Source organism: Gymnogyps californianus, chromosome 11 (genome assembly GCF_018139145.2).
Source record: "Gymnogyps californianus isolate 813 chromosome 11, ASM1813914v2, whole genome shotgun sequence".
Classification (NCBI taxonomy): Eukaryota; Metazoa; Chordata; class Aves; order Accipitriformes; family Cathartidae; genus Gymnogyps; species Gymnogyps californianus.
The window spans coordinates 2,113,474-2,129,275 of record NC_059481.1 but is presented as its reverse complement, the minus strand read 5'-3'; the positions used below and the strand labels follow the sequence as shown (position 1 = coordinate 2,129,275).

Genomic DNA, 15,802 nt, shown 5'->3' with positions numbered 1-15,802 from the left:
CCACGTGTGACATAATTAGCAAGCTAGAAAGCGAATGGGCTTTAAAGGTGGTCACTACGGCACCAAAGCCATCTGCTTAAGCGAAGGTTCAGCTCGGGCAGTCCATTGATCCATCGTAATCTCTCGTGAGGTATTAGGCTGCAGCAGGCTGCTGTGACAAACGTGGCAAAGAGCAGCGACGTTATTTATAGATAAATTCATTCAGAAGACCCTCTGCTGATATTCAGGGCTGTGTTTTGCTTGTGGTTGCCCAGCTTCACCTGCAACCCTCCTTAGAATATATGTATTTGTGTACAGGCTAAATGAAACGATTCTATGTTGGAGGGATTTTGACTTCTGCTGCATTACAGATACCCAGTGGTAGCCAGGAGTAGCGTCGCTGTAACGTCTAACACACATAAAGTGTAACAAGTCACAGCATGTCTGTGGACCAAATCTAAAATCTTGCCGCAAGGACGAATACCTTGACTCAGCTTTCAGAAATTCGTGTTAAGACAGTATCGTTTCAGAGTCCTGACGCGATGGGCAAGTTGTAACCAGAATCTCTGACAGCTCTATTTCAAAGCTGAAGGTACTGCAAAGTCGCAGAGACCTCCTTAGCAGTGGGGAGGGAGACGTGGATGTTTCGCAGCTTCCTGCGCTGGGGAATGGCTTGGCCATCTTAGTTCTGTAGGTTTTTGGTAGATAACTCAAGTTTGATGTTGAGATTTCTCCCTTGTCCGTCAATTTGTGTGGCAAACCAAGCCTCAAGGACATTCTTGCAGATCTTCAGTTGAGATGCTGCTTGGAGAGACATGGGAATCACAATTTTTCTTCTGTTAAGATAGGCTCAGTGGTGGGAAAGGAACAGCTTCCGGGGAACTTGTCACTTATTTTATGTTCAAATTCTCAGAGCTTGAAATAACTCTCTCTTTAACGAGCAGCTTGTAAACACAGAGTTTTTCCTTTTGTTTCGTAGCTATTCCTGACATCACTGGCCACAAGCGAAGTGAAAATAAAAATGAGGGGCAGGAGGCACTCATGTACTGCAAGTCTGTGGGCTTCCCGCATCCCGAGTGGGTGTGGCGCAAGAAGGTCAATGGAGTATTTGAGGTAAGAAAACTGGGGCGTCAGGCATGTGTTAACTTGCCAAAACCCCCAGAAAGGAAGGAAACGAGCACCTTGGGTTTAGGGATATATTATTTAGGGTGCCTTATAAATTCTTGAAACGCAGTTCCTCAAAAGTCTGGTACATTAGTGAGTGAAGCTGACATTTTTCAGCAGCAGTGAGTATAAAACGGGTATTTATATTGTTGTTGTGTGAACAGAGTTGCTCATTGCAATGCTGCTGGGCAAAGTTATGAACTGTCCAGAAAGATGTGATGTTCAGGGTATCTGCTACAACTTGCAAGACATATGAAATGTGATTTAAAAATGCATTTGGTTATAAATTTCTCAAACTGTTTTCCAGTTTTACTGGTTGAGCTCACAAGACTTAATATGAGGATGTGGCAATGATACTTATTAGTGTTTGTCCTGGTTTCAGCTGGGACACAGTTAATTTTCTTCTTAGTAGCTGGTACAGTGCTGGGTTTTGGATTTAGTGTGAGAATAATGTTGATAACACACTGATGTTTTCGTTGTTGCTAAGTAGTGCTTATCCTAAGTTAAGGATTTTCCAGTTTCCCATGCTCTGCCAGCAAGCAGGTGTGCAAGGAGCTGGGAGGGAGCATGGCCAGGACAGCTGACCCGAACTAGCCAAAGGGCTATTCCATACCATGGAACGTCATGCCCAGTATATAAACTGGGGGGAGTTGGCTGGGATGGGTGGATCGCTGCTGGGGCATCGGTCAGCGGGTGGTGAGCAATTGCATTGTGCATCACTTGTCTTTTCTTGGGTTTCACTGATGTTGTTGTTGTTATATTTTATTTTACTTCAGTTATTAAATTGTTCTTAACCCACAAGTTTTACTTCTTTTTTTCGATTCTCCTCCCCATCCCACTGCGAGGGGGGAGGGGTGAGCGAGCGGCTGCGTGGTGCTGAGCTGCTGGCTGGGGTTAAACCACGACAGTGTTTAAATGATCATATTTTTTCCATGTAGCAACTGATCTAGTGAGGAAGAAAACTTGACCAGCAATTGGAATAGCAGAAGAGAAGCTGGAAGTTGCTAAATCCTTCAGCCCACCCATTTTTACGTTGCTGTATGATCTGCCAGAGAGGTAGCAATTTGACTGATAGATGAAGAAAAAATGTTAAGCAAATAACAGTATGGGTTGATTGTTCACTGTTAAGTGCAAGCTTAAATTTTTATGGGACAGTGCTACAGGAGTGACTTACCAAGTGCTGCGAGTCCTCTGTGGTGTTGTGCAGCTTTCCCTTCACGCTGTCTTTCTGGTGAAGTTATTTGATAAATCCATCCAAGATTAACTTTCAGGAAGATCAAACACCCATACTTTGTCAAAGTTTTGCCCCTTTTTAATTCTTTAAACAACTCTGGAAGTCTCTTTTTTCAAATGTAGAAAGAATATGGTGCCTTGAATGCCAGATTCTCTAAATATTCCTGAAGTCAGTGGCTTAGGCTGCCCTGACCACAAATCTGTGAGCAGTGCGTGTTTCTTTTAAAAACATAGCAAAGGCAAAATTTTATTAGGGCCATCATACCTTAAATAGTTAGAAAACGCTGTCCAATGCGGTGTAGAATAATCTTAACTGGTACTGCTTTTTCTTTTTTTCCACTCTACATTGAAATTGTTTTATCCCCTGCTGGGGAATGTATCCTCTCTCCTGTTACTTGTCTCATCTGTTTAGGTGGACCTGTTTTCATTTTATTGCTGTTAACTGGTGAATGGAGTGTAATGGTTTCTCTTGAAGCAAAAGACTGAGAACGTAACATGGTAGCTTACATGATCACAACGACTGGCATTTCATGGCTGTTACTGTTAAAGTAGGATTAAAATACAGGTTGTCAGTTAAGCTGGCATTTTGTTGTTGTTGTTTTGAAGCATAGTTCGCTTCAGTGAGAGACAGAGAATATACACTACTAGCAGGCTTTTCTGTTGTGTTAAGGAACTAGCCTCTTTGCAGGAATCCCTCAAATCTTGTCTAGTGTCCATGACAGAAATGAAAAGGCACCAGAACTTACTAAAGCTCTTGCTCTTTTCCTCTTCCACCTTTCTCCTCTTATCAGGACATCAACAACTCCTCCGGCAGATTCTTTATTTCAAATAAAGACAACTACACTGAGCTCAGCATCACAAACCTACAGATAAACGAGGATCCTGGCGAGTACCAATGCAACGCAACCAACCAGGTCGGCTCTGTCTCGGTCACAACCATCCTCCGTGTCCGCAGCCACTTGGCTCCCCTCTGGCCCTTTTTGGGGATCTTGGCAGAAATCGTTATCCTCGTTGTCATCATAGTTGTTTATGAGAAAAGGAAGCGGCCGGATGAAGTCCCAGACGGTAAGTGTGCTCAAAGCCACTTGTAAGGAGGAGGGGGGGGGGGGGGGAAAGGCAAAGCGAACTTGTGGAAGCAGAACGGAGCGGGGCTTTGTGGCAGGAAGGATCAGCAGCCCAGTTTGTTCAGCTCTGAGCTCTCTGTTTTCTCATCTGTTCCCTCTCCAAACATTAAGCCCCGCAAGCGCAGAAGGTCCAAGTGCTGTGCGAAGTCCTAACGCTGGATTTCCCAAAGATCTCAGACTATGGGGTGGGAGGGCGGTTATTTCAATATCTTTAAAGCTTTTGTTGCACAAGGGATCTAGCGCTCCCGTCTCTTTCCTGCTGTAGTAGCCCTGAGAAATCCTGCACGTCAGCCCTAAGGAGCGTAGGGCAGCACAGGGGGAGAGCTGGAAACACGCTAATCTGTGATGGCACTCCCTCTTCCATGTGGCGTCTGGATTGGACACTGGGCAGGTTTGGAAGGAAACGGTACACTTAAAGGGCTTGGGACCGCAGAGATGCTTCAAAAATAAAACATGTTTTCAGTGTTAAAAGAGTAGGGGTAGGGCTCTTATTTAGTGTGTAACTGAATTTGTATTTAAGGAATGCTCTGGAAACTATATCTAAGTGTAATAGCCACTGAGTTATATTTTCTGAAGACTAGGTTTTTATTATCAGGTTTGATGGTAGCACTAATTAGCTAAACTGTGTTTGGTATACAAAAAAAGTAGTAACTGTTTCATCTTTGAGCTTCTTCTGCATACCTTCCTCTTTAAAAGATGGGGGAAGGGGCAGTTTGAGGCTAAAATGAGTTTTTTGAAAGAGCCACATCGAGAAACAGGCTTTGACGTGGCACCTAGCTGCTTACTACAGTGTTTATCAAGAAAACCTCTCCAAGGAATCCTTGTGAGAAGCGGCTGGTATGCCATCGTGCTGTAGAAACGTGATGTGTCCAAGTAACGGAGCAGGTGCTTTAGAGTACGTGGAGGGCAACATGCTGAATCGGTACGCGAAGCACCGAGTCATTAGTGTCTTCCTGGGTTGGACAAGCCCCCTAGCATGGTAGATAACTTCCAAAGGCAGCTGCGGTGTATTTGTGCAGCAGCGACTCGTTGTTGTCGAGCTGCACAAGGGATTGATAACAACGCAGCATGACGCTTGCCTTTTTGAGATGAAAATATAGATGCTGAAACAGTGATCTGCTTGTGAAGTTTGGGCAAAACCAACTTCATGGTTCCTGAGCTATGTTTCAGAGAATGAAAAAAAAGTAATCCTATGAAACAGATGATAAACGTTAATACTCTGAGAATGGCTGAGGCTTGGATCTCTTCTGTAGCAGATCAAAACTGTCTTGAATAGTGCATACCTAGAGGAAACTAGCTTTTGATCTTAACCACTTGAGTAGCATTTACTAACTGATTGTAGAGCATGCATTGAGACTGGTCTAGGTGTGTATCCAACAAAATTTAAACTGTGTAGTGCATGTTCCTCTGCATAACTAACAGCTTCACAGTTGCTAAGGGGTTTATACTGCCAGCAGTCTGTCCTCAAAGTGGCTCTCGACCAGCCTAGAAAACTTTGAAAAAGACAGTTTAAATGTTCTCTTGCTCGTCTCCCATATTGCTATGCCACGTTGGCCTAACTTTGATGTCGGGATGGCCAGGGAGAATCTCACCTCTTTGGTGGCTGTTCATAGTTCCCTGCGTTTCAGAATTTCAGTTGATGAAGTTTCACAAGGACCGAAACAAGATACCAGATTGTAATTTGATATGTAAATATTCATTGCAAGCAGCCTCAAATGGACTTAATCCAACAGAAATCGGCTTTCACTTGACCAGATCGCAACGCAACCACCATGTTAGCGGCGATTAAGCGCGTGTTGGAGGTGAAGAGTTCCCTACCTGTTTGTTTCAAAGGCTGAAGTTTTCCTGGCTGGTCTGGCTGCTCTTCAGATGCCTGAGGGATCCAGGCTCATCATCTCTGATGGAGGTGTCTAAGATGATGAGCCAAGTAACTGAGGTTACTAAATTTGCTTGCTCGGTCTGCTATTATTGTAAAGGGCAGCTAAGCTTGAGTCCTGGAGAGTGATGCACCTTGGTGGTGGACAAATGTTTTCTCTGTCCACTTTCTTGGAGGACAAAATCCCATACTGAATATCACAGTCAATACCTGTGTATTAGGTTTGCCTGGATGAAGAGACGCAATCGGCATAACATCTTCTCAACTAAAGGCCGACTTGAGTCCTACGTTCCCTTGGATATTGCTGCATTTTCTGTAATGGCATTTGAAGCTTTCTGTGATATCGTGGTGGGAAACACCCTATAAGCAGAGGCATTTTACAAATGCATATGTGAGAAATCGTTGATAGTCTGCTGATTTCCACACTTGGATGTTTTACTTAGTTTATTCTTAATTTTATTATTTTAAATACATTGTTATGAAATGCCAAAGTTAATGTTTTAATGCAATGGCGTGCTTATCATTTGGAATTTAAACTCTCTGCTTCCAAAGTCATACGTCCGCCTCCGCATGCTGCAGTGAGCTGTAGCGGGTAACATCAATGAGCCTATAGCTGAGCCAGCAACTCATGCAGATACTAGTCTAAACACCGTATTACTTAATATAAATATTATTTGGCAACAGCTGTGGTCTCTCTCAACTATTTGATCTCTCTCAGCTGGTTTTCTGAATTTTTTTTTTTTAGTATTGGTTTTGATGTGTTAAGCTTTAAGGACAAGGGTTGTGGTTGTGCCAGATCTTCATATGAAGCTGCTGCAGCAATAATGATTGAGCTGTTAGTGCCTCCTTGCTAACAGGGGAAAAAACTGGTAGCCTCACCAGCAGAGTAGCCTCACTGATGGCCCTTCTTGCTGGGATGTGAATTTTGTCCTTGGACCACTCAAATTTTTCCTTAGACATTGAGATTCCTTCATATTCCCCACCATCACTCACTCCCCATCTTGCCACGGCGGAATAACTCTGGACATTCCTTAGTCACCAGATTTCTCTGATGTTCTTCCTTGGCTCTGGAGTAGCAGGTCGAAGCAGCCAAAAAACCCCAGCCATGTCGGAGGGTGGATGGCCATTTTGCATCTTTCTTTGGACCGCTGCCTAGTGGATCGTTATCGTTCGGCTTGGCACATCCTCCTGCTGCAGGCTGGCTGTTCCTGCAGATAAGGTGTCTGCTACTGGTAAACAGCCTAAATGTTGGGGTGCGAGCTTTGTACCTGTAGTCTCGCCCTTCTGCAATGCTTCGGGGTGGCCTGTGGGGTGCCATAGATCCCACCTGAGGGAGAGGTGTCTCCCATGTTCACTCAGGCTTTCTTTCCCCTTGAGAATCTTCTGATGTATTGGCTAATGTCTGTCCTGTTGAGAGGATCTCAGGAGTGAGGATTTCTGCATAGACCTAGTGCAAAGATGACTTATGCAGGACATTTAAGGATTTCTTTAAAAGTTTTGGAGAAAAACAGTGATGCTAAACGTGGTAACTTCCCCTGTATACAGAAAAACCAAAGCCTTTCTGGAGCTGAAGGAACTGTTAAATCGACAGTCTAGAAGTACACCTGCAGCCCGTGCAGAGCCTGACTGATAACGGTGTAGGATGAAATGCAGTTGAGCTGCATTTATCTTCGGCCTTGCTGGGAGATGCTGGTACCCACGCTGAGCTCTCACCTCGTGCAGTACCCAGGTGACATCGTTTCTAGGGTTGGCTTAGTTTGGCGGGTTTGCGGGAGCCTACAAGAGTTACAGGCAGCCCTTCCGGGGTGTGCTGTGTTTGTCCCCTCAGACGAAACCAGCGCAAGTGAAAGCGGGAGCAGGATTGCGCCAGACTCCACTAATAACAGGCACGCTTAATTTGAGTTCTTTTACCTTTGTCAGCTGTACTAGCCTGCCTTCAGTGAGGTGCCACTTTCCAGAAACTGCTCATCTTGCTGCTCTGTTTTTGAGAACTGTATTGAACTATTTCGCATTTCCACATCTCCAAAGAATCCTCCAATTCAATGTAGCGTAGGTAGTGAGATGGCAAATCCTGAGGGTCCCCCCCACTCCACCCTGACTGATGAAGAACTGTTTTTAGAGGAATACGATGTTTCTCAGGCGAACCTCAGAAGTATATAGCCCTTTTGCAAACCAGATCCGTAATTTCAGTGTTTGTATTTGCAGTGCACTTGTATGCGCACAAGAGGATATTTGTAAGAACTTCATAGAAAAGTGAGTGGTCTTACAGCTGCGTCAGCCTGAACAAAAAAAATAAGCAAGGCTTGAGGGCTGTACCTTTTTGGTGAGTCTAAACAAAGAAGTGCCAAAAAGGACTTTTGATAACTGATGCTGAACAGAAGCACCCAGTTGCTAGTGGGGAATGTGACTGTTTGGAGAGAAACATTATCTCTGTCCTGGAAGGTGTCTGGGATGCTTTCCAGAGCGCTTGGGAACTCTACCTGGCCAGCCAAAACAAAGCCAATTGAATTCATTCCCTTTCTCTCATCTCCGTGTTCCACAGGCTAAAAATTACCTGTCTTAGCGTGCCAACTACCTCATCTCTTGGCGGATGGGTAGAGTGACAGATACCTGGTTAAATTTGGAGCCGTTCTTCTCCATTTACTGTTTAGCTGCAGAGTGAGGCCGCTTAGGTTTCAGACTTTGGGGGCTTAAAGGGCTGTGTGTTACAAGACACTTTTCCAACGTATTCGCTGGCCTTACGAAAGGTGTTACCTCCGTCTAGAAGCGCTGCCGTGCTGCAAGAGCGAGGACGCTCCTTTAACTTTGGCATTTCCTGACTGCAGGGGTTTTTTTGCATGGACCTTGCTTTTTTGTGTTTAGTTGAATTGCTTTTTATGCCATGGAACAGGGCTGCTCAGTAGCTCCTTTGCTAATATTTCCTCCTTCACATAATTCAGATTTGTGAGTTTGTTCTTTTTTTTTTTCTTTCTTTTTTTCCCCCCCTGCTGCTGTATAGCAGACAAAGGAGCTTTGCACCCATGAAATCTGTATTTCCACCAGAAATGGTGCAAAGATGGCACCAACAGATGCCCAGTGCAGGTTCTTGCTGTCGTGCCTGTGGATTTAGGGGCATTCTCACCCTCCCGGGAGGGGAGGTGAGTGCAGTGAGTACCCCCAGTAACCTGCCCGCAGGTACGAGCCCCCTTGCATCCAAATTATGTGCTGGAAGGAGGAAGGGAGGGCAGATGGCGCTTCAATTTCTGCATCCTTTCAAAATGAGAGTTTTGACTTGCTTTACACGTGGTAAAGCAATATACAGATCACATGCCTTTTCCAGCAAGCGGCTAGGTTTTGTAAAATCAAGAGTGGGTGAATAACCTGCAGCTTCCAGTGGCTGTTGGTGATGAAAGCTGCATGAATGTGGCATGTCGAGGCCAGAGACGCTGGCACATCACTGCATGTACAATGGGAAACGGTTTCAGCAGGGGACTGCTGATGCATTTTGCTCAGAATGCAAGTTGCTTGGACTTCCCTTGACAATAAAAGGAAGCAAATAGCTTTTTATTCCTCTGTGGTATAGCTTAAGCCGCTTATTTTTGATAGACATAGCGATCAGCCATTGTGACCTGAATACAGGATATCCAAGATTCCTAAAGGAAGTGTTTTTTCTGTTGTTGTTGGATCATATAGCTTAAAATTAGCAAAGACGCTGTTTTAAAGGGTGTGTTCTGGGGTAAGTAGAAAGTAAAAACTTCTTGGCTACATTCCTCCGTAGGAATGTAAACAGTTTTTACTTTAAAATCCATATTCTACATGATCGTTAGTTCAAAGCCGTGAAGTGACTGGGTTATAACATGTCCTTTTTCATTCTTCCCTTCTCATTTCTCAGCTTAATACAAAGACTTTCCATAAATGTTTTTCTGCTCCGGCTCTGCAGAAGCTCCATCCATATCCCCACATTCTTTCTAATACTCATTTTTTTTTTCTTGACTTTCCCTGTTCCTGCTATTACTGTAAGTAATTTAAAGAACAAAATGTTTTCACTGAAACGGTTTACCTTGTAACAAATTAATTTGGGGGTTTTTTTCCTATTACCCGCACCTTTTCTCTCCCACGCTTAAAATTCATCGAGGGGAGAAAATTGTCAGACAGGCACGTTGCGAGACTGTGTAGCTACCAACTATACCTAAGAGCAAGCATCGTTGTATCACAGTGGTAATCGAATAGCCTGGCTCCTCTGGGCCTTTATATACTAATTTGTTAGATGCTATTATAGGATCAGAATTCCTCCAGTCTGCTGTAAGTAGTCTTGGCCAGAGAGCCTCTGTTGCCGATACGTTTGTGCCTTCATTCCATTTCAGAGCAACGGCTTTATTTTTATTGGTTTGCTTTATGGAGCAAGACGAGCGTCTCCATTCACCTCGTCTTCCCCCTCCTTCCAAAATATTCCTGTTAATGAAGCCAAGGAGAAGAGCGTTGCTCCGAACCGAACGTGCATCCTGGTGGTAAACGCCGCCTTCGAATCTTTGCGTGCAACCACAGCCCTAAATGGTTAATGCAGGTTGTAATGCTTGCGTCCCTGCGAACAGCTACCTTGTGAGAAAGCATCACGGTCCTGCCTGGCTGTGGACTGCTTTGAGTGCTCGATGTGGAGCCTTCCGAATGTTGTACGAGTTAAGAACTGAAAAATTTATAAAAAAATTGTCATTTTTCCAACTTGGGCAAACACATCTAAATTCTTATAAATGTTCTTAAACGTTTTCAAGCCACTGTCGAATTTTCTCTTCCCAGAAAGCAAAATCTTAAGCTAGCTTTTAAATATAAAAATGCCCCAGCGGGCTCTGTAATAGTTCCAACAAATTGCTTTGCAGACCATAGAAGTTGTAACACAGGACCCCGAAGCCGCCAGAGACGCTGGCTTTTCCTTTTGAGCATTTGAACAGAAATTGAACATAAGTTTCATTTTAATAATGCTCCAGTTCACTGTTGATGAAAAGGCAGGTCTGAGGGTTGCCACGTGCCAGTACGAGAACCCTTGCTGAAGCTGCTGGTCTCGACTCCTCTCTCTGTAGATTTCTTTGCAAGTTTTAAAGCACGAGCAGAAACGTAGAGTCCCTTTGGATGCAAAAATTTGGATCTTAGTGCTTCAAGGACCCGTTAGTGTTTCATTTTTAGCTTCCACCAGTCATAAAAGGCTACACACGATTAATTTGATATTAAACATAAATACTGTAGCTTTCCAAAGGAGGTAAAAGAAACTGAGTAACATCTAAAATGCCTTATAAATTAAGGCTGAAAGTAAAGGGGGGGCACAAAACACAGCCCACTTCTCAGACTGCCGAAGCATGAGTTACATTCCCAGACAGTTAATACAAGTGGAGGAGCTAAAGCGAATCTGTTTGTCATCATCGTGCAATTTTAATGTCCAGATATTTTTGCCTGGAAGGATTGATTACACGTGTTACACGATGCGTTAAAGACAGCAGCAATTCTAACCTTTCAGTTCAGAAAAGTGCTATTTCAGGGCAACACTAAGCAGATAATCACTATACCCACAAGAAAGGCTTGGCTGGTTGGGGTTTTTTTAATCTTGTATTATATAAACAGTGGGGTTTTTGGAGTCTGCAGATCCCATCCACGTTCAAAAGGAAATTCCTGCAAAAGGAGGGGTTTAGTGTGGTCAATTATAAAATTACAGCTTCGGGAGCCCCACGGGTGCGGAATGGAATGAAGCGGCATACTGGGAGGATGTTCTCTATGGCCATAGGTTTTACACACTGTTAGAGACAATCAGTTACTAGAGCAGGTCTTCTGGCATAAAGGTTTTGAGTTACATTGATATTTGTCGGTTACTATGACTTCTTTTTTTTTTTTTTTTTTTTTTCCCCCCCTTCAATTGCATCATACCCTTAAAAAAAATGGTGGTAAGTGAGAGATCTGCATGCTTTGGAGTTTGTTTAATCTCCGCTTCAGTCTATACAATGCACAAGTCATAATGTTAACACTTTTTCTTAAAACTTCTTCATTCACGTTCACAACTAATTTGGATTTCAGTTTGCTGGTTTTAATCTTTATTTAGTCTAATTTTGTACTTATTTTTCTGTTGTTCTGTTGCCCCCTGATTTCGCTAAGGTTTTGGTCTTTGTCTGTACTGTACTGGGGATGCTTTTCCAGCAGTTAAATGGCTGACCAGGATAGTAACGCACAGAGACATTTTCCTCGGTCTTACTTTATCTCCGTTTAGGTTATAGATGGGAAAGGGACGAGTGGTGGTGATCCACCATATAATCTTAAGTATTCTAATAGGCATTTTTGTTGGATCTTTGTTAGGAAAACAGCCGATGGCAGCCTTTATAAATGTGAAGCTTTTTTTGTTTTTAAACACACAAAACTACTTATCTGAAATAGGCATCTAAATATTTTAACAGGGAAGGAGAAACGGTTATTTTAGAGCGAGAGAGAGCTTGTATCTTAACGGTGCAGTTTGATATTTCTGAAGTCCAGCCAAACAAACTCTCAAAGATGTCGATGATGCTTGTTAGACAGCTGAGATAACCGAGTCTTAAAGCAGAACGGCATCGGTAGCGGTACTGATCTGGGGTGGGGGGAACGAAGGGCTTTGCCGTCTGTCCGAGGCTCTTCCCAGCCAGCGTGCGGAGTGCGTAGCGCAGCCTGCTTTAAGATCTTTTGTGAATCAAAAGATGTTTGTGGAGGGAAGTTCTAGATTTACTCTACTGTGCTTTGTGTTTCAGTACCTGATGTGTCTCTGTATATCTCCACTGTATATACAACAGCACATTGATGTCTGGTTGTCCTTACTAGTCCTAGTTCTCTCTGTATCTTGTCCGATAGTGTACTGTTGCTGGTAATGGACTTCTGTGGACACTGGTGTGTCGCTAGTGTGTTATTTTGGCTGTAAAGCTCTTGGTTTGTGGTTAGTTCTTTATTTTTTTGAAATATTTTTTTTGTTCCGGTCACTGTCTGTGCTAGCGGTGGCTTTGCCTATCCGTTGCCTTGAAGGTACAGGTGGAGTAATGTCCCCTTTGACCGACATTACTCCTAGCGTGTGCTCATGCGGATGCCTACACTGTTAAGACTGTAATTTCCATAACTGCTTCATGTGCACTAAGCACCCTTGTGGAATCCTGCTGAGAGTTTCTTAAAGACTTCAGTGAAAAAAACCCCTCTAGCACGAGGTGGGAACGGCAACTGTTGAGTGCCAAAAACAGCAGGTCCTGAATCGGTCCCCCCAAAATACTTCCACAGGAGCGTTAACTTTCTGGATTGATTTTTGTACTGCTGTTTAAATGCACTTCTGTCTTCTGTACTGCAGCTTGGGAGCAAAATAAGGTGGTTTATAATTCCAAAAAAGTTCAATTGGTCATGAAAGAGCGAATGCAAAACATTACTCATTGGCAGATTTTTTTTTTCCAATTCTTAAAAGAGAATAGTTTTGCCAAGAGAGACAGGCAGAACGATGCTCTCGGTCTTCTGTAGCTGAAGTCTGTTGCGTCTGGAGGTCCTACAACACCCCTGACTTTTCCTGGTGTTCTGAGCCCTGGGCTCTATCGGACGCACACACAATGCCTGCTGCTGCCCAAGGACTACGTTTGGGTACTTGAAGCAAGTATTGCACCTTCAACCTCCTCCTAACCTGGTCCGTTCTAATTAGACGTTGAGAAAAATGGAGTCTGTAGAGGTTGTATCATCCATGGGGGAAGACTAGCATATGGTGTATATACCCTGTTGTGTATATACCAGTAATTACCCATCAGCAGTTGAAGCATGGCTTAAAAAAAAAAAAATATATATTTTTAAAAAAAAAAAAAAATCAATGCAAGAAAACAACCAGCAGGATTTTACAACTGAAACGTTGGTTTGTCTTCTCATCTATTTTTTATGAGATTGAACCACTGGAACTTGGGGACAAGATGAGTCTGACCATATTGCAACAATCTGTCCGCTACAGTTGCAGTTCTTCATGACAAGCATTCAAAGTGTTAACTAAAACCATTGAAGCAACATACCTGCCATTAAAACTTGAATCCAGAAAAATAACTCCATGAATCTTTGCACTACCAAGTGGAATGGCCTTTAATGCTGTAGATAGATCGGTTTGCTGTTTGCAGTTCAGCCGGCGTACGGTGCAAAGACTGACTCTCTTTTTCTTTCCTTTCCTTATCTTTCCCGGGATTGCATCGGAATTCTTGCTGCAGATGATGAACCAGCTGGGCCAATGTAAGTGCCTTTTAAGAAAAAAATATTACTGAGCTTAATCTGAGGGTTTATGGGAGTTTACGGTACGTAGGATTGCTGTTACGTGTGACGTTACTAACGGTAGTGGACCCTCTGGTTTGTTGTTTGTTAGCATTGGAGTAAAGACAAGTGGTGTCTGCAAGGTTCTTGCTAGAAAACCAAATACTGCTGAAGGAGTTAGAAACAGGTATTTGTGCTGAAGCGCCGTGTGGTCGCCCTGACTGCCTGGTGTAGCCGATTTTCCGAACACTTTTGACAAATATCATAAGCAAAAAAAAAAAAAACCAAAAAAGCTGCTTCAGTTGTAAAAAGGAAGCAGTAAAACTAGGAAGCAAAATGACAGATGTAGGAGGTGAGCTGCACTGGGCAAGAAGGTGGCAAGATACGAAGTCTAGAAGTTGTGTTGTCTTTAGCCACTTAGGAGGAGGAAGAATGAAATGCTGTTCAACTTACTGTGTACAAAGACCTTTTTCCTTATGCTTGTGATTGGTTTTGGGTGCATTTCTTTTATTCTCTCTTTCTCCAGGAAAACCAATTCTACAAACAATCATAAAGATAAAAACTTACGCCAGAGAAACACAAATTAAAAATGCTTATCATGTAAGTATGACTTGCACACGTCTCAGAAACGGTCAGGCTAAAGTCCTCCTTTTTCTGTAGTGGTTGGGGTGCATAAACATAACTTGCTCCATGTATTAAGCAGTTCCCAGCTGCTCAGAGGATGGCACTAGCCTTCCTGCCACGCTTCAAAGAGCACTGGGGGTTATCTAAAGATTTTTTTCATAAAATACGCAGGTAGTTTAACGACCCAGTAGCTGTTGAACTCTACGTAATCACTACTATTGCTAATTAAAAAAAAAAACACAACCGCCCCCAAACCCTTCCTCATTCAGTCTTAAAATCTGGAAGCTAACCTTGGTTGGGAAGCCTCTATCTTCATTTAAGACCGAAACGGACGTTAAGCGCTTTGATTGCACGCTGTTATGGCACGTGATGTTGAAAATGCTGCCAGGCATTGACTAGCACCTTTTCTCGTTTCTTTTTTAGAGCTTTAAGTTTCTGAGAGACTGATGGCAATATGACCTGCTAAATTTAAGGGTTGGAACTCTTGGTTCTAGAACTCCAGTTCTGTCTGATTTTTTTGTTTTTGTTTGGTTTTTTTTTTTCTCCTTTTCAAGTGAGCAACAATATGACTGTCTAAAGCATGCCTTATTTAGCCTCTCCTGTAAGGATGACCTAGCCAGATAAATTTTAATAATGCTTCAGTGTAGAAGGTGTAAACTATTTTGGGCTTGATGTGCTGTGAATGTTGCTTTTTTTTTGTTTTTTTTCCTCCTTAATCTATTTAAACATTAGAAGCAGTAAGTTGGTTCACGCATGCGCCATTTTTTACTTCCTGTAGCTGTTAAAATTGGCAAAGCTCTAAAACGCACTGCTGCCATCTAGTGATACTTTTTGTAAAGTACAGCAAAACTTAAAAATCTATACAGTATATATTTATATTTTGGGGGAGGGGGAAAAACCAAAATACAGTAATTGTGTTTCATTTTTAAGCTGCTGATATTCATTCCTTACTGTATGTCTGAAAGATGAGAGAATTATACTGTTCTGGTACTTAGAGAAGTAATATAAATCGAAATTATCTTAAGGGCTTAACCTATATAGAGAGACTTGGGTGTCCTATAATCAGACTTCAAAAGCTGGAACGGTTCGACGTGGTGGTGGTGGAATGCAGTTGAAAACAAAAACAAAACTTCAGTTTATAAATATATATATATGATTGCTTTTTAAGTGATTTTTTTTTTTGTTAACTCATGTAAATTCTCAAATCCTTTTGCACTGATGTGTTCAACATACTCTTGTACATTCAATTCAGGCAAACTTTTATAATTTTTTTTTTGTTTGTTTAAATGACGAAATGTTACAGCATGGTGATATTCTATGCAACTAGTTATACTCTTTAGTTTGACACTGTAATTTCTCATGATTTAAAGATTGTAGAACTAGACCTAACAGGGTTCTCATGATGTGCGTAACTGTAGATGCATGAACTTGTGTTCTGTGTATTTGTTGAAGTGCAATGATGTATAAAAAGTGGATTCACCTGTTTTTAAAAATAAAACACTGACCAAAAAAACACGTGAGGCTTTTTCAAATATTTAATCACACCTAAGCTTGTGTATCCCGA

At 42.6% G+C, this 15,802-nt stretch overlaps 1 protein-coding gene across 1 annotated transcript in view; it reads left to right on the top strand.

The window, feature by feature from the left end:
* NPTN (neuroplastin) overlaps nucleotides 1-15,788 on the top strand; it is a 60,382-nt gene extending 44,594 nt beyond the window's left edge. The window contains exons 4-8 of the mRNA XM_050903221.1: nucleotides 959-1,092; nucleotides 3,168-3,441; nucleotides 13,575-13,596; nucleotides 14,141-14,214; nucleotides 14,662-15,788. Coding sequence (XP_050759178.1) covers nucleotides 959-1,092; nucleotides 3,168-3,441; nucleotides 13,575-13,596; nucleotides 14,141-14,201 — 491 coding nt within the window. The 3' untranslated portion in view covers nucleotides 14,202-14,214; nucleotides 14,662-15,788. The remainder of the gene's footprint in view (nucleotides 1-958; nucleotides 1,093-3,167; nucleotides 3,442-13,574; nucleotides 13,597-14,140; nucleotides 14,215-14,661) is intronic.
* Nucleotides 15,789-15,802: the final 14 nt, after the last annotated feature.